The sequence below is a fragment of the Acipenser ruthenus genome, chromosome 28 (genome assembly GCF_902713425.1).
Source record: "Acipenser ruthenus chromosome 28, fAciRut3.2 maternal haplotype, whole genome shotgun sequence".
NCBI classification, from domain to species: domain Eukaryota; kingdom Metazoa; phylum Chordata; class Actinopteri; order Acipenseriformes; family Acipenseridae; genus Acipenser; species Acipenser ruthenus.
The window spans coordinates 9,447,069-9,468,428 of NC_081216.1; the positions used below are offsets into that span (position 1 = coordinate 9,447,069).

The 21,360-nt window shown below is 46.7% G+C and overlaps 2 protein-coding genes across 6 annotated transcripts; both read left to right on the plus strand.

Moving 5' to 3' along the window:
• The first annotated feature begins 746 nt into the window (after positions 1-746).
• Positions 747-15,500, plus strand: LOC117434950 (acyl-CoA-binding domain-containing protein 4-like). 5 transcript variants are annotated; one of them, XM_034057692.3, is made up of 10 exons: positions 747-945; positions 2,133-2,232; positions 3,768-3,905; positions 5,815-5,899; positions 6,761-6,884; positions 7,520-7,609; positions 8,251-8,348; positions 9,050-9,230; positions 9,549-9,751; positions 11,205-15,500. In XM_034057692.3, the coding sequence occupies exons 3-10, from the start codon at positions 3,811-3,813 to the stop codon at positions 11,295-11,297; spliced, it is 969 nt and encodes a 322-aa protein (XP_033913583.1). In that variant the 5' UTR covers positions 747-945; positions 2,133-2,232; positions 3,768-3,810; the 3' UTR covers positions 11,298-15,500. The 5 variants fall into 5 exon arrangements, with proteins under 5 accessions (XP_033913583.1, XP_033913579.2, XP_033913582.2 ...); XM_034057688.3 differs by having other exon boundaries at positions 3,785-3,905; XM_034057691.3 differs by having other exon boundaries at positions 3,785-3,905; positions 9,050-9,221.
• An 816-nt stretch (positions 15,501-16,316) lies between these two features.
• Positions 16,317-18,551, plus strand: LOC117434949 (protein HEXIM1-like). Its single transcript, XM_034057687.3, has one exon. The coding sequence runs from the start codon at positions 16,871-16,873 to the stop codon at positions 17,966-17,968; it is 1,098 nt and encodes a 365-aa protein (XP_033913578.1). The 5' UTR covers positions 16,317-16,870; the 3' UTR covers positions 17,969-18,551.
• The last annotated feature ends 2,809 nt before the right edge of the window (positions 18,552-21,360 follow it).

Sequence of the window (21,360 nt, forward strand, 5' to 3'; positions counted from 1 at the left end):
TTTCAAAACGAATGCACTGGCTTTCTTTCTGATACCCCTCTTCTCTTCTTTGGTGGCTTTTTCAGGATACTCACCTGTGCTGAGGTAGCGATATACCGCTCTCAAGTGATCCGTATCGATTGATAAATGTAGTTTTCTGAGGGGGAAAAAACACAGTATTTCAAATTTGTACTGTAAAAAGAGAAATGATTTGATTACAATTGTACGACGGCGCCAACGAACTCCAACTGTCATTGTGAAGATCTGTGGAGCAAAAGCAGTGACGCGCATAGCAACAGAACGCTGACATCACATGACTCAGGGGGGGGGGGGACAAATTTGGCAGGGGGGCAAAATTTGCCATGACACCGCCCGCTAGAGGGCGCCCCGATGCGGTGAAAGTCGAACAGCTCTTTGAATTAAAAGTTGCTTTACTGGCATGACGACAACATTCGTGGTATTGCCAAAGTACAATATAAACATTATGAACATCAATACAAGTTAATAAATGAATAATGAAATAAAGAGGTATGAATGTAAAATTGAACGCGCACTGACAGATAAACTAACTCCCTTCTCTCCTGTCAGCGCCGTCACTGTCTCAGAGCTGGCGCTAAGACGAAACGACTCTTTCATTGGATATGAACTAAGTAGGCGGGAATCGGAATTCCTGCATCTGATTGGTACTTCTGTGGGCGGGGCTCGTGGAAAGTGAACCCTGTGATTGGCTGAGAGTGAGTCCCTGAGGTAAACATCCTCGCCCACAGGTTAAAGTTCAAAGTCAGCTGATGTTTTCGGTACTGCATACTTACAGTATTTACTGATATTGTTATTGTTATTTTCCGTGTGTAAACTAAACACACATGCGGCTTGAACACAATTTCTGAGGAGGCCTTTCTGTACACGAGAAGTAATAGGGCTGTGTAAAGATATTATAATGACAGGTGGGAGCTGCGCTGGGCAAAGGTAAGGCTGTATGTTAGTGTCCAGTGAAAGCAGGGAGCGACACGCCGAGCCACATTCAAGGCTAACAGATTGTGTAATGTAGCGCTGTTACGACTAGCTGCCACATATTCCTTTAACGAAGCCGTTTACCGCTTGATTACATTTCTGTGATAATGAATGGAATTCGATGTATTTGATTTCGATAGCGCTTTTCACACGACAGTATCTCAAAGCGCTTGACAAGTCTGCACACATCAAGAAGTGTTTACAATTACAAAATAACCATGCATCATTATACGGTAATAATAATAATAATAATAATAATAATAATAATAATAATAATAATAATAATATCGGTAAACAATAACAATCGAAATAAAACAATTTAACAAAACAGGAAACATGTAGAAAACAGAAAGTACTGATTAGAGGAGAAGCCTCAAAATGGAGTGAGGTAACCAGTGGAGTACCACAGGGATCGGTATTAGGTCCTCTGCTATTCCTAATCTACATTAATGATTTAGATTCTGGTATAGTAAGCAAACTTGTTAAATTTGCAGACGACACAAAAATAGCAGGATTGGCAAACACAGCTGCAGCAGCAAAGGTAATTCAAAATGATCTAGACAGCATTCAGAACTGGGCAGACACATGGCAAATGACATTTAATAGAGAAAGGTGTAAAGTATTGCATGCAGGCAAAAAAATGTGCATTATAAATATCATATGGGAGATAGTGAAATTGAAGAAGGGAACTATGAAAAAGACCTAGGAGTTTATGTTGACTCAGAAATGTCTTCATCTAGACAATGTGGGGAAGCTATAAAAAAAAAAGTCCAACAAGATGAAATTTTGATGACACGTGTTTTGTGAACGATATTGTGGTGGGGTGAAAACATGAGATCTGGTACAAGTTTAGGTTTCTGTGCCTTATTCTCTGGTCACTTCATCTCAGCAGTGTCTTCTGGGTTTGTTACTGGCTGAAAGAGTGTCAGTTAATCGGGGAAGCAGCTGATTGGTTAATGACAGGAAAGAAGCCGTTGAAGGGGTGGGGTCGATTTCACCCCCCAGGTGACCAAGAGCAAGTGCACCACTAACTGGAAACATGGCTCACAAACAGAGATTTCTTGAAGAAGTGTAGTACCAGATCCGATTGTAACTGATTGAGATCCGCTCTGGTGCTCTCCTGCCTGCTCCCTGTGTTTCAGTGCTGCTGACTGATGGGAGCAGCGATGGCTCATCCAGAGCAGGACTGCGAGAGGCGTTGCCAGGCTGCCGTCAGCGTCGTGCACAGCCTGCCCAAGAACGGTGAGTCAGAGGGGCAGAGGCTGGGCTCGGAACAAGCTTTTCTATACCTAACTTGTGGTTACTTATTGCAACAGTTATCCAGTACGTACCTTCTCTCTCTTAGTCCTCTGAGTTTCTAAGATAAACATCCTCACAATGCATGCATTTGACACACGCACCCTGCTAATAAGATATATTAATACAAGAGATTACACAAGATGACAAGACACCGACAACCTCCATACATCATAGCCGAATAAGGACTGTGTTCTTATCAGTAACTTTCCACAAGCTTGCCTTTACATTGAGTTAGAGAAAATACCCAGACCAAGCAGAGCTGCATAGAGAAACAGCACAAACAGCTCCTCCCCCTCCCTGAGGAGTTGACTGTGAGTTTGTGACCAGCTGTATTGAAGTGGTACTGTTCAGTGTCAGTCTTGACGTGTTACAGCCTGTCAGACTGGACCAGGTCTCCAATAAGGACCCAGGAGGCTCATCCAGGACTCACTCCCCATTGGATTTCAGATCTGCTATAGCCCAGTACAGGCTGGTTCTAGTGACCAGCACCCAGGCTGGAGAAAAATTAAACTCTGGTGACAAAGTCCCCCTTGGATCAGCAGAGACGAGTCGCAATTATCAACATTACTGTATAGATACCCTTATAAAAGCTTCCCGTAGTAAAAGCACAGCAAAGTGTAAAAGCACAGTGAAAGACCAGCGAGGTGTGGTAAAGCATATTACTAAACATGGCACACCAGGGTAAACTACAGTCAAGTCACTGTAGAACTGTGTGAAAAAGCATGGGGGGAAAACTGCAGAGATACTTGGTAAACTTGTATAAGCACAGTTAATAATACATTCTGCACAGTGCTGCTGGTATAAGGGCACAGTTAATAATACATTCTGCACAGTTAATAATACATTCTGCACAGTGCTGCTGGTATAAGGGCACAGTTAATAATACATTCTGCACAGTGCTGCTGGTATAAGGGCACAGTTAATAATACATTCTGCACAGAGCTGCTGGTATAAGGGCACAGTTAATAATACATTCTGCACAGTGCTGCTGGTATAAGGGCACAGTTAATAATACATTCTGCACAGTGCTGCTGGTATAAGGGCACAGTTAATAATACATTCTGCACAGTGCTGCTGGTATAAGGGCACAGTTAATAATACATTCTGCACAGTGCTGCTGGTATAAGGGCACAGTTAATAATACATTCTGCACAGTGCTGCTGGTATAAGGGCACAGTTAATAATACATTCTGCACAGTGCTGCTGGTATAAGGGCACAGTTAATAATACATTCTGCACAGTGCTGCTGGTATAAGGGCACAGTTAATAATACATTCTGCACAGTGCTGCTGGTATAAGGGCACAGTTAATAATACATTCTGCACAGTGCTGCTGGTATAAGGGCACAGTTAATAATACATTCTGCACAGTGCTGCTGGTATAAGGGCACAGTTAATAATACATTCTGCACAGTGATTTGAGTTGATTGATGGTTTGTTGTTTTAAGATCTTCATTGTGAGTGCTCTGTCTCTGTAAGTGTGTGTTTCTCTGCAGGCGTCTACCGGCCGTCCCATGAGGTCATGCTGCGATTCTACAGCTTCTACAAGCAGGCAACCTGCGGGCCCTGCACAGCTCCCCGGCCCGGGTTCTGGGACCCCATCGGCCGCTACAAGTGGTGAGGGGGAGAGGGGGGGCTCTTAACTGTGTGATCATTCAGAACTGTGAAACACTCCATAGCGATCAGTTTCAATTTTCAATCAATACTAAAAGAAACTTGATAAGTACATCGGCAAACACTTCCACTAGGAGTCTTATTTTGCCATGGTTTGCCATGTTTATTAATATGCTTTACCACACCTCGCTATTCCTTACAATCCTTTCCTGTGCTCTACAGTGCTTTCACTGTGCTTTATTACACTGTGCTGTGCTTTTACTGTGGGAGACTTTTATAAGGGACAGATTCGATTTTGGTAATGGCAACGCTATCTGAAGATCACAATTAAAGTATTTATTTCAGGATGTCCGAATGCATTATTTTAAATCTATGCTTGTGGTATAAACAGAATGCTGAATGATCATTCGTGGTATGCAGGTTTTATTCCCCTTAGGAGGATGTCCTAACATAAACCATATATATATAGTAAATATGGACTGGAGGGGACGGCTATAGTGGAAAATTATTGACCCGAGGAAAGACTGTTGTTCCAGACGGGTCTGTAATGCCCGAAGCCGCAGGCTAAGGATATTGCACCCTGGAAGTAACAATAGTCTTCCCGAGGGGCATTTAATTTTCCACATATTTAATATATGAGTCAGTAAAAATAATGAGGTTGGATAGTAAATATGACTTCATATACTGTAAAGCTATAAATATTTGAAAAAAAAACATAAACATTTTTGGCAGGAATATCTTAGAGCTGTAAATATAATGAAGTAATATCAGCAGGACGCCAACATTACTGGAGCAAAACAGGTTTTATGGGTGTGGTTCTTCCAAATATATACTGAAATTGAAGAAGGAATCTATGAAAAAGACCTAGGAGTTTATGTTGACTCAGAAATGTCTTCATCTAGACATTGTAGGGAAGCTATACAAAAAGGCCAACAAGATGCTCGGATATATTGTGAAAAGTGTTGAATTTAAATCAAGGGAAGTAATGTTAAAACTCTACAATGCATTAGTAAGACCTCACCTAGAATATTGTGTTCAGTTCTGGTCACCTTGTTACAAAATGGATATTGCTGCTCTAGAAAGAGTGCAAAGAAGAGCAACCAGAATTATCCCGGGTTTAAAAGGCATGTCGTATGCAGACAGGCTAAAAGAATTGAATCTGTTCAGACTTGAACAAAGAAGACTACGTGGCGATCTGATTCAAGCATTCAAAATCCTAAAAGGTATAGACAATGTCGACTCAGGGGACTTTTTTGACCTGAAAAAAGAAACAAGGACCAGGGGTCACAAATGGAGATTAGATGAAGGGGCATTCAGAACAGAAAATAGGAGGCACTTTTTTACACAGAATTGTGAGGGTCTGGAACCATCTCCCCAGTAATGTTGTTGAAGCTGACACCCTGGGATCTTTCAAGAAGCTGCTTGATGAGATTCTGGGATCAATAAGCTACTAACAACCGAACGAGCAAGATGGGCTGAATGGCCTCCTCTCGTTTGTAAATTTTCTTATGTTCTTATATGTTTTGTAATTCATTTTCAAGTCACAGAATCGTTGTTGTTTCATTCAGCCTTGTTCTCTTGTTGTTAGGAGTGGAGGTGGAGGGTGTTCCTTTCAAAAAGGGGCGGGACTGACAGTGATGTGAACCAATCACATGTCAGAGGCAGTCTACTGCCCGGTGGCGTAAAGATGTTAGGGCAATAGTTCGATCTATTTTTGCTTCTATGATGATGTTTTAACCAATCACAGGCCAGAATTTCCAAGCACTGACGTAATATTACCTAATACCTCTGTTGTATTGTAATGTTGATCTAAGTGCAGTCTGTGCTGGAGTGAGAGTGCTGTTCTTATTGAATGTAATGTTAGGGGAGTACCCCAGAGGTTCAGTTTGATTGGCAGGTGTGTTTTGCGCAGGGACGCCTGGAAGCGGCTGGGAGGCACGAGCAGGGAGGGGGCGATGAGGGAGTACGTAGAGGAGATGAAGAGAGTGGCTCTGGAGGTACCCCCCCCCCCCCCCCGTCTCTCTGTCTGTCTGTCTTTGTGTCTGTCTGTGCATCTGTCTGTGTGTCTGTTTGTATGTGCGTGTGTCTGGGTGTCTGTGTCAGTCTGTGTGTTTGTGTACCTGCCTGACTGCCTGCTTGTCTGTCTCTGTCTGTGGCTGTCTGTCTGTGTGTCTGCCTGACTGTCTGTCTGTTTCTATGTCTGCGTGTTGGGTGCAGTGTGCAGGATGTAGGTTACAGGGTGCAGGGTGCAGGGTGTAGGTTACAAGGTGTAGGGAGCAGGTTACAGGATGCAGGGTGTAGGGGACAGGTTGCAGGGTGTAGGGTGTAGGGAGCAGGCTACAGGGTGCAGTGTGCAGGATGTAGGTTACAGGGTGCAGTGTGCAGTGAGCAAGGTGCAGGGTGTAGGTTACAGGGTGTAGGGAGCAGGTTACAGGGTGCAGGGTGTAGGGAGCAGGGTGTAGGGAGCAGGTTACAGGGTGTAGGGAGCAGGGTGTAGGGAGCAGGTTACAGGATGCAGGGTGTTGGGGTTAGGGTTAGTGTTACAGGGTGCAGGGTGTAGGGAGCAGGTTACAGGGTGCAGTGTGCAGGATGTAGGGAGCAGGTTACAGGGTCCAGTGTGTAGGGTGTAGGGAGAAGGTTACAGGGTGCAGTGTGTAGGGAGCAGGTTACAGGGTGTAGGGAGCAGGGTGTAGGCAGCAGGGTGCAGGGTGTAGGGAGCCAGTTAGAGTGTAGGGTGTAGTGGCCAGGTTACAGGGTGCAGGGAGCAGGGTGTAGGGGCTAGGTTACAGGGTGCAGGGTGTAGTGAGCAGGGTGCAGGGAGCAGGGTGCAGGGTGCTGATCAGGCTCTGTTGCCCCAGCAGGTCATCGACACCGTGCCCATGAATGAGAAGACAGCCTCCATGTTCCATTACTTCCAACCTCTCTACCGTGTGATCCACGACATGCCCAGGCCTCCAGACACTCTCCTCCAGCAGACCGGGGGTGAGGAGGGAGGGGAGGGAGGAGGGACAGAGGGGGCGCGAGGGATATCAGGGATATCAAAGTGTTTATGCAGCTCTGCAATGCATTAGTAAGACCTCACCTAGAATATTGTGTTCAGTTCTGGTCACCTCGTTACAAAAAGGATATTGCTGCTCTAGAAAGAGTGCAAAGAAGAGCAACCAGAATTATCCCGGGTTTAAAAGGCATGTCGTATGCAGACAGGCTAAAAGAATTGAATCTATTCAGTCTTGAACAAGAAGCCTGTAGCAACATGCAAGCATAACACTGCAGGGCTTTCCTGTGGGAGAGTGCCGTTAAAGTGAACTGACATTGTCTCTCCCGAGGAGCACCTGGATCCTTTATTCACTGTTACACAGGCTTTCTTTCTCATGAGTACAGGGAGCTTCCTGAGAACCACGACTTCTTCAAGACATTTTGTTGACACATGGCGCTGGTGAGACAACACAAGGCGTGGCTCGCTCACGTTTCTGTCCATTGCTCTGATCCCTGGACTGCAGCGGGTCTCGCACTGTATGGTAGCGAGCCTCCTGCAGGGAACAAAAGGAAATGATGATATTATTTTATATTGACTCTGCCCTCTGACCTGTGCCCTCTGTCCTGTGCCCTGTGTTTAGGTGAGCTGGAGAACAGTGTGCGTGAGGAGTCAAGCGGAGAGAGTGAACCCCAGGGGAATGGGCCAGTGTGGGGACTCAGCGGGCATCCAGGTGGGCGGGAGCGGGTGTGTTACCTTAAAAACTCTGGTTGAGGGTTTTAAGATGAATTTCCTGATGAACTTCAGATCATATTTCTGGCAAGTAGCAGTCCATTTGAAGCAGTGTATACAGTGAATGCAGTGACAGTGTTTTGCTGAGCAGTGTATACAGTAAATGCAGTGACAGTGTTTTGCTCAGTGTATATAGTGAATGCAGTGGCAGTGTTTTGCTCAGCAGTGTATATAGTGAATGCAGTGACAGTGTTTTGCTCAGCAGTGTATATAGTGAATGCAGTGGCAGTGTTTTGCTCAGCAGTGTATATAGTAAATGCAGTGACAGTGTGTTGCTCAGCAGTGTATATAGTAAATGCAGTGACAGTGTTTTGCTCAGTGTATATAGTGAATGCAGTGGCAGTGTTTTGCTCAGCAGTGTATATAGTGAATGCAGTGACAGTGTTTTGCTCAGCAGTGTATATAGTGAATGCAGTGACAGTGTTTTGCTCAGCAGTGTATACAGTGAATGCAGTGACAGTGTTTTGCTCAGCAGTGTATATAGTGAATGCAGTGACAGTGTTTTGCTCAGTGTATATAGTGAATGCAGTGACAGTGTTTTGCTCAGCAGTATCGTGCTGATCTCTCTCTGTGCTGTTGCAGATGGAGGGGCGGAGTTTAACCAGGAGAGTAACCATGTGACCAGCGACTCGGAGAGCGAGGTGTTCTGTGACTCCATGGAGCAGCTCGACCCCAACAAGGTACGCAGGGGTCATGGGTCATGTGAGGTCAGCTCTGTGTGGCGGTATCCCGAGTGCCTGTCACATGTCACATGACACATGTCACATCCTGTATCTCCTAGAGACACAATGACCAACAGTAAGAAGAATAATGATACAAATTCACGTTTTATTTGTATATTGAACTTCTAGTAACACATATAAGGCTAGGTAATGCATTGATCTCATTTCTACGAGCATTTCCACAAAGCGTCTTTCTCCATCTTGTCAGGATGCTTTACTTTACTGCCGTGTCTAGTGAGTGTCGGTGGCTTTGTTTGTGTTTGCGTCTGCAGTCGGAGTCTGTTGCTGTCATCTTCTTGAAGAAGTATTTGGTAATAGAAGAAGTTCCTCATGCTCTTTAACTGCATGAAGAGGACTGCTGACTGAACCAGGCAGCTGAGCGGGAGAAGTGTGTCGTGACTCAGCTTGCCTATATTGTGCAAATCCCAGCGCAACTACAGCACTGATAATTAGCTTGTGATGAAACTTGATGAAAACATTCGTTCATTATTTTGCATAGTGCAAGCTCTAGAATATCATAAGGAGTGTGTCTGTGTTGTTTTTACATGCGCATTCCGTGGCTGTGGTTTCACAGTAGTGTGTCATTCCCACTGTCTCCCGGGCTCCAATTGAACCGCCTTGGGGGCCGGCGCCTGTCTCTCATGCACTGCTATCTCCAGCAGGGGGAGCCCCAGAGTGATTCTTCAGCACCAGAGCTCCAGAGTCCTCTCAACCCTGTCGCTGCGGCAACACAGGCAGGGGCGGGCCAAGGAGGAGAGAGGGCGGGCCAAGGAGAGGGAGAGCCATTGAGGAAGAAGGGAGTTTTGCTGGATGGACGGCAGAGTCACTGGAGTGAGAGACGTGAGAATCTCCAGCTTGTTCAGTATATTTCAATAGGATTTCTGTGCTGAAAATATTGAATTTGATGCACTTTGAGTGAGCCAGGTTGTGTGCTTTCATTTTAGACAGGGTGTTTGTCATGTAGTCATGCACACTTCATGTACAAATCAGCCCCCTTCAAAAAGGATTCCAGTCGAAATATTTGCCCTTGAATTTATTACATTTATTTTAGTATTTATTTTATAATTATATTTATTTAGAACAATATAGTTGCACAGGATAACAGACAATGTATTAATAAACATTTTAATATTGATTTTAATGCCGGACTCTCTACAGACTGGCGGAGCTCAGGGGACGTGGCCAGGGATGAGAGGGGCGTGGCAGGAGCAGGGGGAGGGGCTGGGGGAGGAGCACCTGAGAGAGGACATCCTGGCGCTCTGGAACAGCAGATCACCCTGGCACTGCAGAGGCTGCAGGAGGACATGCACTGCGCCAGGGACAGGCTGCATGCACTGGAGCAGAGAGCAGACATGCAGCAGGTATCTGAGAGGGGGGATGGGGACTGGGGACTGGGACAGCTGCAGGCTCTATCTCACACACACACACTGACACACACACACACACATACTCACAGACACACACACACACACATACTCACAGACACACACACACACACACACTGACACACTCACAGACAGACACACACACACACACACACACTGACACACTCACAGACGCGGAAACACACACACACACTGACACACTCACAGACGCACACACACATACACACTGACACTCACAGACAGACACACACACACACACTGACACACTCACAGACGCGCACACACACACACACTGACACACTCACAGACGCGCACACACATACACACTGACACACTCACAGATGCACACACACACACACAAACACACTGACACACTCACAGACGCGCACACACACACACACTGACACACTCACAGACGCGCACACACACACGCACTGACACACTCACAGATGCACACACACACACACACACACAAACACACTGACACACTCACAGACGCGCACACACACACACACTGACACACTCACAGACGCGCACACACACACACACACACACACTGACACACTCACAGACGCACACACACATACACACTGACACACTCAGACAGACACACACACACACACACACTGACACACTCACAGATGCGCACACATGCACACATACACACTGACACATTCACAGACGCACACACACACACTGACACACTCACAGACAGACACACACGTACGCACACACACACTGACACATTCACAGACAGACACACACACACACACTGACACACACACTGACACACTCACAGACGCGGAAACACACACACACACACACACACACTGACACACTCACAGACGCGCACACACACACACACACACTGACACACTCACAGACACACACACACACACTGACACACTCACAGACGCGCACACACACACACACACACTGACACACTCACAGACGCACACACACATACACACTGACACACTCACAGACAGACACACACACACACACACACTGACACACTCACAGATGCGCAGACACACACACATACACACTGACACACTCACAGACGCACACACACACACTGACACACTCACAGACGCACACACACACACTCACAGACGCACACACACACACTGACACACTCACAGACAGACACACACACACTGACACACTCACAGACAGACACACACGTACGCACACACACACACAGACTCACAGACCCGTCATGCACGCACACACACAGACGCACAGCACTGCTTGCACAGTGCGTTCAAAGTGCAGGATTGGCAAACCCAAGGGCAGTCCTGAGTGTGCATATTGCTGTGGTGAGAGAACACAACAAAGAGGCTTAGTGCAGGAAGGAAATGGTTCAGAGATTCTAAATGATACCTTCTCCTCCTCCCTCCCCCTCTCTCCCTCCCCCTCTCTGCAGGGCCTCTCCTGGTGGCTGCCTGCTCTCCTGCTCTGGCCCTTCTTGGCTCAGTGGTTGATTCACCTCCTCCAATGCGGGCGGAAGAAGATGTAGCGAGCCGCGTGAGAGAACCAGCCCAGCCCAGCCCAGCCCGGCCCAGCCTGGCCCAGCCTGGCCCAGCCTGGCCCAGCCCAGCCCAGCCCGGCCCAGCCGAGCCGAGCCGAGCCGAGCCGAGCCGTGTATATAATGTATACTGTACATATACTTTGTATATAATTAGGCTTATTTGGCTGCATGTATATTTTTTAGATTTTTAATTAGTTTCTTGGTCACTCACATTTCATGTTTTCTAGCCTGTGAACCAGAAGGCTAGAAAACACGCAATGTTTCTGTCAACCTTTCCAGCGACCAGCTGTCGTTGGCTTTTCCAAGCAGTGTTTCAGCAGCTCTGTCACGTCAGGGTTTGACTGGAGGAACAGAGAGAGCTGGCTCAGAGCTGTCTGTCCATTCAGGGTCATTAGTTTAATATAAAGATAATCACAGTTTGAAAAACATTTTATTTCCTCCTCACCAGAGTAACACCCTTCTCAGAAGTCAGCTTCACGCTGTGTTAGATTTGAAACTTTTCCAGACGTCTTCTTTTTTAACGTTGGCTCCTGTGAACAGCAGCTCATCTTTCCACTTGCTGTGTTCAAGACACCCCGCAGTTTCCTGCAGGTCTTACAGCCCTGTCACACAGGAAGTGAACTGGTAATGTTGTAGCTGGGAATAAAACGGGTTCACTTGAATCAAAGTGAAAATATAGAAAAGATCAAAACTTTCATTTCTGTGAGAATCTGTATTATTGTGGATTGCAGCAGCCACCCTCTGTGCTCCTCAAGGGACCCCCCTAAAATAAGGGGCTGGAGCACCGCAGGGTGACTCCCCAGGCTGGGCTGAGCGACCCCGAGTCTTCAGCGAGGGGCGATGAAAACCAGGAAGGTTTCTAGGAGAAGAGATTCTGCACCCCTCAGCACCCAGCAGTGTTTAAATCTCTTCATATTTGCAAAAATACTCTTTTAGAGAAACGCTGGTCTACTGTACGTTGGTTAAGCGGGTTATTAAACACAGAGTTTCAAAACAACGAGTGCTGTGCTGTGTGATTCAGCTGAGCTGAGTGAAGTGGGGTCCAGTTTCAGTGGTTCTGACGGTTCAGTTTCAGTGGTTTTGACCGGATCCAGTTTCAGTGGTTCAGTTTCAGTGGTTTTGACCAGATCCAGTTTCAGTGGTTCAGTTTCAGTGGTTTTGACTGGGTCCAGTTTTAGTGGTTTTGACCGGATCCAGTTTCAGTGGTTCAGTTTCAGTGGTTTTGACCGGATCCAGTTTCAGTGGTTCAGTTTCAGTGGTTTTGACTGGGTCCAGTTTCAGTGGTTTTGATCAGATCCAGTTTCAGTGGTCCAGTTTCAGTGGTTTTGACTGGGTCCAGTTTCAGTGGTTCAGTTTCAGTGGTTTTGATCAGATCCAGTTTCAGTGGTCCAGTTTCAGTGGTTTTGACTGGGTCCAGTTTCAGTGGTGCAGTTTCAGTGGTTTTGACCGGATCCAGTTTCAGTGGTTCAGTTTCAGTGGGGTTTTTTTTTGTTTTTTTTTTTAATTAAAAATTTAGTCGTTGCCAATTAGTTTTTATTATTTTCTCCCCAATTTGAAATGCCCAATTATTTTTAGGTTCAGCTCACCGCTACCACCCCTGCGCTGACTCGGGAGGGGCGAGGATGAACACACGCTGTCCTCCGAAGCTTGTGCTGTCAGCCGCCCGCTTCTTTACACTCTGCAGACTCACCGTGCAGCCGCCTCAGAGCTACAGCGTCGGAGGACAACGCAGCTCTGGGCAGCTTACAGGCAAGCCCGCAGGCGCCCGGCCAGACTACAGGGGTCGTTGGTGCGCGGTGAGCCGAGGACACCCTGGCCGACCTAACCCTCCCTCCCCCCGGACGACGCTCAGCCAATTGAGCGCTGCCCCCTAGGAGCTCCCGTTCATGGTCGGCTGTGGAATAGCCTGGACTCGAACCGGCGATGTCCAGGCTATAGAGTGCATCCTGCACTCTAGCGAGTGCTTTTACTGGATGCGCCACTCGGGAGCCCTGAGTTTCAGTGGTTTTGACCGGATCCAGTTTCAGTGGTCCAGTTTCAGTGGTTTTGACCGGGTCCAGTTTCAGTGGTCCAGTTTCAGTGGTTTTGACCGGATCCAGTTTCAGTGGTTTTGACAGGGTCCAGTTTCAGTGGTCCAGTTTCAGTGGTTTTGACCGGATCCAGTTTCAGTGGTTCAGTTTCAGTGGTTTTGACCGGATCCAGTTTCAGTGGTTCAGTTTCAGTGGTTTTGACCGGATCCAGTTTCAGTGGTCCAGTTTCAGTGGTTTTGACCGGATCCAGTTTCAGTGGTCCAGTTTCAGTGGTTTTGACCGGATCCAGTTTCAGTGGTTCAGTTTCAGTGGTTTTGACCGGATCCAGTTTCAGTGGTCCAGTTTCAGTGGTTTTGACCGGATCCAGTTTCAGTGGTTCAGTTTCAGTGGTTTTGACCGGATCCAGTTTCAGTGGTCCAGTTTCAGTGGTTTTGACCGGGTCCAGTTTGAGGCAGTGCGTTTGGGTTTCACCATCACTCTGGTCCTGTGTGACAGCACAAGCACGTGATACTAACTGCTGCTGTTTTATTTACACACAAGTCATGCCTTTATCTCACTGTGAAGTTTTACTGTCAATAGGATGTATCTGAATGCTGGAGTGTCAGTGGAGTGCTTGGGTTGACTCGGAGAGGCATGAACGATCATTTCCAATTACAGCCCGTCCAGCCCCAAGAAAACTGCTGTGGCCACTTCATTGTGAGCTACTCGATAAAGAGCATCTGCAAACCCAGGGCCTTACAGAGGGGAGGGGAGGAGAGGGGAGGGGAGGGTACCCCCCTTCCTCAGGAACATTTTGGACATGATTAATCTGACCTAAATGATTATGCTCATAATTCTTTGTAATATAAAGAAACCGATCTTGCCTGAATCAGTACCATTGTGTTTTTTGAGCTTTAGTTCTTGATGGTAATACTGTTGATAGTAGCGGTAGTGTAGAAATGATATTTCTGTTCACACTCCGTGCTGTGCTACTTATCCAAAAACATCAGCTCGTTAGGGAATGTAAACAAACTGGACAATCAAATAGGGTCCGGTCTGGTGCCCAGACAGAATAACTAGGGAAAAATGTAGTGAAGATTCACCAAGGAATCAGACTGTGCAGAAATGGAATTCAGTTGTGGGACATGCACGCACGCCCACACACACACACACAGGCACACGCACACACACACACACTGCAGGTTTTTAAGTGAAAGGGGGTGTGCTGTGGTCATAAATAATGCATGCTTAAGTTTATAATCCGTTACTGTAAATCTGATGGAGATAAACGCAAGAGGACAAGTGTGTCATGGTTTTGCAATTGCTCTATGGCCTAATTTATACTGAGGAAACTAGCGAGTTGTGAATTTCAAAACTCACATCACGTACAGCGGGCCTTCAGACCACACACACACACACACACACCCAAGTATGCTGTTATTTATTACACTTGAACATTATTAAAGATACACAGCTGCAAGCTTGCCAAACTAATAATATAACGTGTGACTCTAATTTCCAGATCGAGGCGTGCAGTGTAATGAAAATGTAACCCTGACGCTAAACAACATTCTGTTTTTGCTCAGGCTTTTGGAGTTTTGCCAGTGTTTTCCATTATCTGATTGGTTGGATAGATTTGGACCCTATTGCGTCACACACACACACACACAAAGCGCAGCAGCACAATGAAGGAATCTGAAAAGCAACATATTAGTCGTTTGTTTTCATGTCGACTGCCACCAGAGCTCGTATTTAAGTTCGTGAATACCAAATGATGCTGGATATTTCCATCATCTTGATGTGAAATTCACAGCTGTGTGAAATGCATTCACGCACACACATCCGTGTACTTGCAAACGTTGTTATTAAGACTCATAATGTGAAATGGTGGTCTGTATCTCGTAGGTTACTAAAAACAAAACAAAAAAAACAATGTAGTGTTACTTGCATTACAGACGTTCCTGCATAAACGTGTGTCTTGTCAGAGAAGGAGTACCGTTTGCATTTACATGATCATTCATCCCCGTCATCACAGTCCTGGTATGCATTACTAGTATTATGATGACGAGTATGCCTATTTTTGACGGTGGAAACTGGCACTTCAAAAGTGTATGTGCTATTACCGTGACAACATTGACAAGTGTAGGTGAATGCAAAAGATGGAATGAGATTATACCCCCCCCCCCCCCAAAAAAAAAAAGGAGCGAGACGACTGGTTTTCATATTATAAACGCGTTATATCTTTTAACTGCTTATGTAGTGACAAAAATCGTCAAAAACTCCATCTGTAGCGATTTAATCACAATGCTAGTGACGGCATCATTAAACAAAATACAAGCTAAATCTCATGATTTTTTTTTTTTTTTAAATGTATATAGCGTTTTATATTTATATTTTATCCATGTTTGTTTACACAGGATACTGCTCAGTGCTCAGACTGGAGAGGGGCGTGCGCCTTAATATCCATCCGCTTCGACAAAAAGACGGTTAATATTGGAAGAAACTTCCCTTTTAAACACGCATAAATATATTTAGTATTCAAATAAGCATTATTTGTGATAAACTTCATCATTTTATAAAACGTTTAATCACCGAGATTCATTTTGTTTAAGGGACTATTTTAAAACTCGGGCGCAGACAGCATTTTGAGGGAGGTGGAGCCTTTCATTTAATATTACACAATTTGATAATATATGATTCATATTGTATAAATATATTCTAATGGTACACATATAAAGGTAATGTTGCGATAATTATATTCTTTCGTCTGTGTATTTGATTCACCCCTGATATATGTGAATGGTACTGTCCGGTAGGTTGTTCCAGATTTGCTGGCTGGATAGGGCAGAACAGACTATGATTGACAGGCCTTCTGTCCAGTTGTATTTTGATTTGGGCTTAGCAACAGTGCACGTGCCGGCACGACCAATCACTGCGTGCTCGAGCGGGCCCGAGTTTGGTTACAGGACGCGGCATGTGATTGGCTAACAGGTCGTCATTACGCCGGGGGTTACTGGGAGAATGAGTTTTCTAAATGGAGGTTTACATGAAAGAGATAGGATTTGTTGACTACAACTCCCATAACACCTTTGTTCATAATCGTTTGTCGCATGCGGACTGAGGACAGCGGGATCTCATATAAGGGAGAAGCGCCTGTGCTGTGAACAGTACTTTGGAGTTGTCGGCGGTGACGGGTGGAGTGTAGAAGGGAGAGCGAGCGCGTGGGGCAGCGTTTGAAGAGTTAACGAGAGCAGCAGAGGAGGAGGAGGGGGGCGGGGGGCTGAACACGCAGCCAGCCTTCTGAAGAGTTAAAGGGGAATCACCAAAAAAACCCAAAAAGAAACAACAAGACTTTAACAATCTGCAGTTAACAATTTTAAATTAGAAAATGTTGCTAATTAAGAAGCAGCAATAACATTATTTTCAAAGCGTGAAGATTAGCATCAACTGACAACAACTTTTTAAACCATAGACTGGCATTAGATGGTATAGCGTGCTTGTTGGGTTTTTATCGGTGCCCTCTCGTAATCAAAAAAAAAAAAAAAAAAAAAAATGTCAGACCCTGCTTCTGGGCAGGACGACAGGCATCACCCGAAAACTCCGGGTCCCCGGGCGAGTGGGAGCGGCACAGCTCGGGAGCCTCCCCGAGCCAATGAGGACGGCTGTATGGAGAGCGGCGCTAGGGGGCGCTCTGGAGAAGACCACAGCAACTCCCAACCGCAGGCGCTGGGAGACCGAGAGGCGAGTCCGGGTAGAGGAGCTGGCAAAGTCCAGCCTAGGTACCCAGCGGCGGCACAGCCATGCCAAGCGCCCGGCGGGGACGCTGGTGGGACGGATGTTCCCGTGGAGCACGGCCGCAGCGGTGACCGGCCTGGGGAAGGTAATCGGAGCCAAGTCCGCGGCGAGAGCGGCGTGGCTGTTCGGCGGGTGAACCACGGCTGCCCTGGCGGAGGAGGGGGCGGGGTTCAGAGCTTGCCCGGTAAAAAGAAACACCGGCGGCGGCCCTCCAAGAAGAAGCGTCGCTGGAAGCCGTATTTCAAGCTGTCCTGGGAGGAGAAGAAGGAGCTGGACGAGCGTGAGACGGCGCGGGCCTCCCGGGTGCGGGAGGAGATGTTCGCCAAGGGCCTGCCGGTCGCCCCCTACAACACCACGCAGTTCCTGATGGAGGAGCACGACCGGGAAGAGCCCGACCTCAAGACCGAGCTGGGGGCGCGGAGGCCGGTGGGGGTCAGCCGCTCCGAGGACACGGCCAGCGAGGAGGAGTCTGTGGAGCCAGAGGAGGAAGAGGATGGCAGCGGGGGCAGTGACGGCATGGGCAGAGCCGGGGACGGAGGCGGAGAGTTCCTGCAGAGAGACTTCTCCGAAACCTACGAGAAATACCACGCCGAGAGCCTGCAGAGCAAGAGCAAACAGGAGCTGGTGCGGGAGTACCTGGAGCTGGAGAAGTGCCTCTCCCGCCTGGAGGACGAGAACAACCGGCTGAGGCTCCGGCTGAGCAAGAGCGGCGACAGCCCCGCAGCAGAGAGCCCCAGGGTGAGAGAGCTGGAGGGGGAGCTGGAGAGACTGAGGGCGCTCAACACAGAGCTGAGCACCGAGAACGAGGGCTGGAGACGGGGGGAGAGGGGACTCGCTGGCTCCACGGCGGAATGAACTCTAAAAACAATGAGACTTTCTCAAAAAGAAAAGCGCGAATATAATACTGAATGGACCTGTTATGTGTAAGTACGGTAGTTCTTTTTATAAATCCGACGTTTTTTATTTTTATCATCAATATTGTTATAAATATTATTTTAATCAAAGACGTCTTCCGTTGAGGGATTTATAAATACAACTACTTCTTTTTAACGTGTTGGTCCTTTTAATTGCCATATTTGTGTACACTTTCTGTTTCAAATGTTTAAAGACTTTTTACATTTTCAATATGGAATGTATATATTTTAAAACAAAAGTTGTTGTTAATGTAGAAAGCAGTCGGGTGAAGGGGTTCAGGCGCCGGGATCGTCTCGTCTTGTGTTTACTGGTCTTTGTTTCACGTGACTCCAGCCCCCCCCCCCCCTTGAAACGCTGATTGTGAGCAATGGTGTTTTTACACTGAGTGGGACTGAATCCGACATGCAAATCCGGCTTTAATGCATTCAAAATAACAATACGATCATTCAACACATGGAATGCAGTAAGTTCATTGTTAATGAAATACATTTGAATAACTTGTAAATATATGAAATCTATACAAGGTGTGGGTGTTTGCGCAGTTTTTGTGTTGAGTGTGTGTTTTGTGATGACATGGTGACCGCGCTGCTGAAGGAGGGAGCGCGGTTTCAAGTGTAAGTGTGTTCACCGCGTATCGAGGACGCGTTTGAGGCTGAACTTCATTCAGACACCAGATCACGTTAAGCATGGCCCTGCCCTGTGCTCTTCAGCTTCCACAGCTGACAAACAGACCACGCCGGGGTGTGTATCTGCTCTTTCGGGAACGACCTTTTCATTTTTAGAAATTTGAAAACAGTTTGTGTGAAGTCCATGTAGTGCGAGAAGTTACCCGGCCAAACACCAAAAAAAAAAAAAAAAAAAAGCGTTGCAAGATAGGGTAAGGGCGTCTGCTAAGAATAAATAATAATAATAATAATAATAATAATCATAGATAGGAAACTTAACGTAGTAAAATTATAAACACAGCGCCTGAAGGCGATGTAACAGCTGGTAAATATTCCCTCTCTCATGTATTTATATATCGTGATGCTATTTCTTGTTCTTCAGTGCAATAGCCGTTTTAGGTTGCAGAAACGGTGCTTCCATTACCGAAAGTGCTTTGTTTCCTTTCCCTCAAAGTGACCGAGTTCAGTTGAAGCAGCGAGCGCAGGGAGAGGGAGCTTGGTGTTCAAGTCTCGGGAGGGCCGGCCTGGGTTACTTGTGTTGTGCATAATTAGGACAAGTTAAAGGATGATTCCGCTTGTGTGGCTTCTTGTGAAGGAAATAGACAACTCCAAATGCTGCCTGGCAGTGACTCGCTTTTAATTATGCAGTGAGAGGGGTGGGTGGGTGCAGCGATATATTATTATTATTACTATTAAGAAATTTAGTATATTTCTTAAAAAGAAAAGAAACATGCACACATTTAGCGATTTGATGTTGGTTTATAATGTATCATTGCAATTGATGGATTATTATCCGTTATTGTAGATGTTGTTAACACCTTACACATAAATGCTTCCATGTGATATGATAAATATGTGCCTGATTTAAAAAAAAAAAACAAAAAAAACACAAACTATCTGTCACAATGGTTATGATGCAACCGGAAGAACGCCTTTCATTACAAATCACTTGCCACGGAACACCTAGAAAAAAATCAATGTATTAAATAAAATCAGGTCATGATGGAACAGACTCTATAGTGTGTGTGAGGGGACAGACTCTATAGTGTGTGTGTGTGAGGGGACAGACTCTACAGTGCGTGTGTGTGAGGGGACAGACTCTACAGTGTGCATGTGTGTGTGAGGGGACAGACTACGTGTGTGTGTGTGAGGGTACAGACTCTACAGTGTGTGTGTGTGTGTGTGAGGGGACAGACTACAGTGTGTGTGTGTGTGTGTGTGTGTGTGTGTGTGAGGGTACAGACTACAGTGTGTGTGAGAGTACAGACTCTACAGTGTGTGTGTGAGGGTACAGACTACAGTGTGTGTGTGAGGCGACAAACTACAGTGTGTGTGTGTGTGTGTGAGGGTACAGACTCTACAGTGTGTGTGTGTGTGTGAGGGTACAGACTCTGCAGTGTGTGTGTGAGGGGACAGACTACAGTGTGTGTGTGAGGGGACAGACTACAGTGTGTGTGTGTGTGTGTGTGTGAGGGGACAGACTCTACAGTGTGTGTGTGAGGGGACAGACTCTACAGTGTGTGTGTGTGTGAGGGGACAGACTACAGTGTGTGTGTGAGGGGACAGACTACAGTGTGTGTGTGAGGGGACAGACTCTACAGTGTGTGTGTGAGGGTACAGACTTTACTGTGTGTGTGTGTGTGAGGGGACAGACTACAGTGTGTGTGTGTGTGAGGGGACAGACTACAGTGCGTGTGTGTGAGGGGACAGACTACAGTGTGTGTGAGGGGACAGACTCTACAGTGTGTGTGTGTGTGTGAGGGGACAGACTACAGTGTGTGTGTGTGAGGGGACAGACTCTACAGTGTGTGTGTGAGGGTAGAGACTACAGTGTGTGTGTGTGTGTGTGAGGGGACAGACTCTACAGTGCGTGTGTGTGAGGAGACAGACTACAGTGTGTGTGTGTGAGGGGACAGACTCTACAGTGTGTGTGTGAGGGTACAGACTCTACAGTGTATGTGTGTGAGGGTACAGACTCTACAGTGTGCATGTATGTGTGTGTGTGAGGGGACAGACTACAGTGTGTGTGTGTGAGGGGACAGACTTTACAGTGTGTGTGTGTGTGAGGGTACAGACTACAGTGTGTGTGTGTGAGGGGACAGACTACAGTGTGTGTGTGAGGGTACAGACTTTACAGTGTGTGTGTGTGAGGAGACAGACTACAGTGTGTGTGTGTGTGTGAGGGTACAGACTCTACAGTGTGTGTGTGTGAGGGGACAGACTACAGTGTGCATGTATGTGTGTGTGTGAGGGTACAGACTCTACAGTGTGTGTGTGAGGGTACAGACTTTACAGTGTATGTGTGTGAGGGTACAGACTCTACAGTGTGTGTGTGAGGGTACAGACTCTACAGTGTGTGTGTGAGGGGACAGACTCTACAGTGTGTGTGTGAGGAGACAGACTACAGTGTGTGTGTGTGTGAGGGGACAGACTCTACAGTGTGTGTGTGAGGGTAGAGACTCTACAGTGTGTGTGTGTGTGTGTGTGTGTGAGGTGACAGACTACAGTGCGTGTGTGTGTGTGAGGGGACAGACTCTAGTGTTGTGTGTATGTGTATGAGGGTACAGACTCTACAGTGTGTGTGTGAGGGTACAGACTCTACAGTGTTGTGTGTATGTGTGTGAGGGTACAGACTCTACAGTGTGTGTGTGAGGGTACAGACTCTAC

Excerpts from the sequence above, each read along its gene's own strand:
- LOC117434950 (XM_034057688.3), top strand. The coding sequence starts at position 2,145 with ATGGGAGCAGCGATGGCTCATCCAGAGCAGGACTGCGAGAGGCGTTGC. Across the intron at positions 3,906-5,814 it reads CCCATCGGCCGCTACAAGTG|GGACGCCTGGAAGCGGCTGG; the intron begins GTGAGGGGGAGA and ends TGTTTTGCGCAG. Across the intron at positions 5,900-6,760 it reads TGAAGAGAGTGGCTCTGGAG|CAGGTCATCGACACCGTGCC; the intron begins GTACCCCCCCCC and ends CTGTTGCCCCAG.
- LOC117434949 (XM_034057687.3), top strand. The coding sequence starts at position 16,871 with ATGTCAGACCCTGCTTCTGGGCAGGACGACAGGCATCACCCGAAAACT.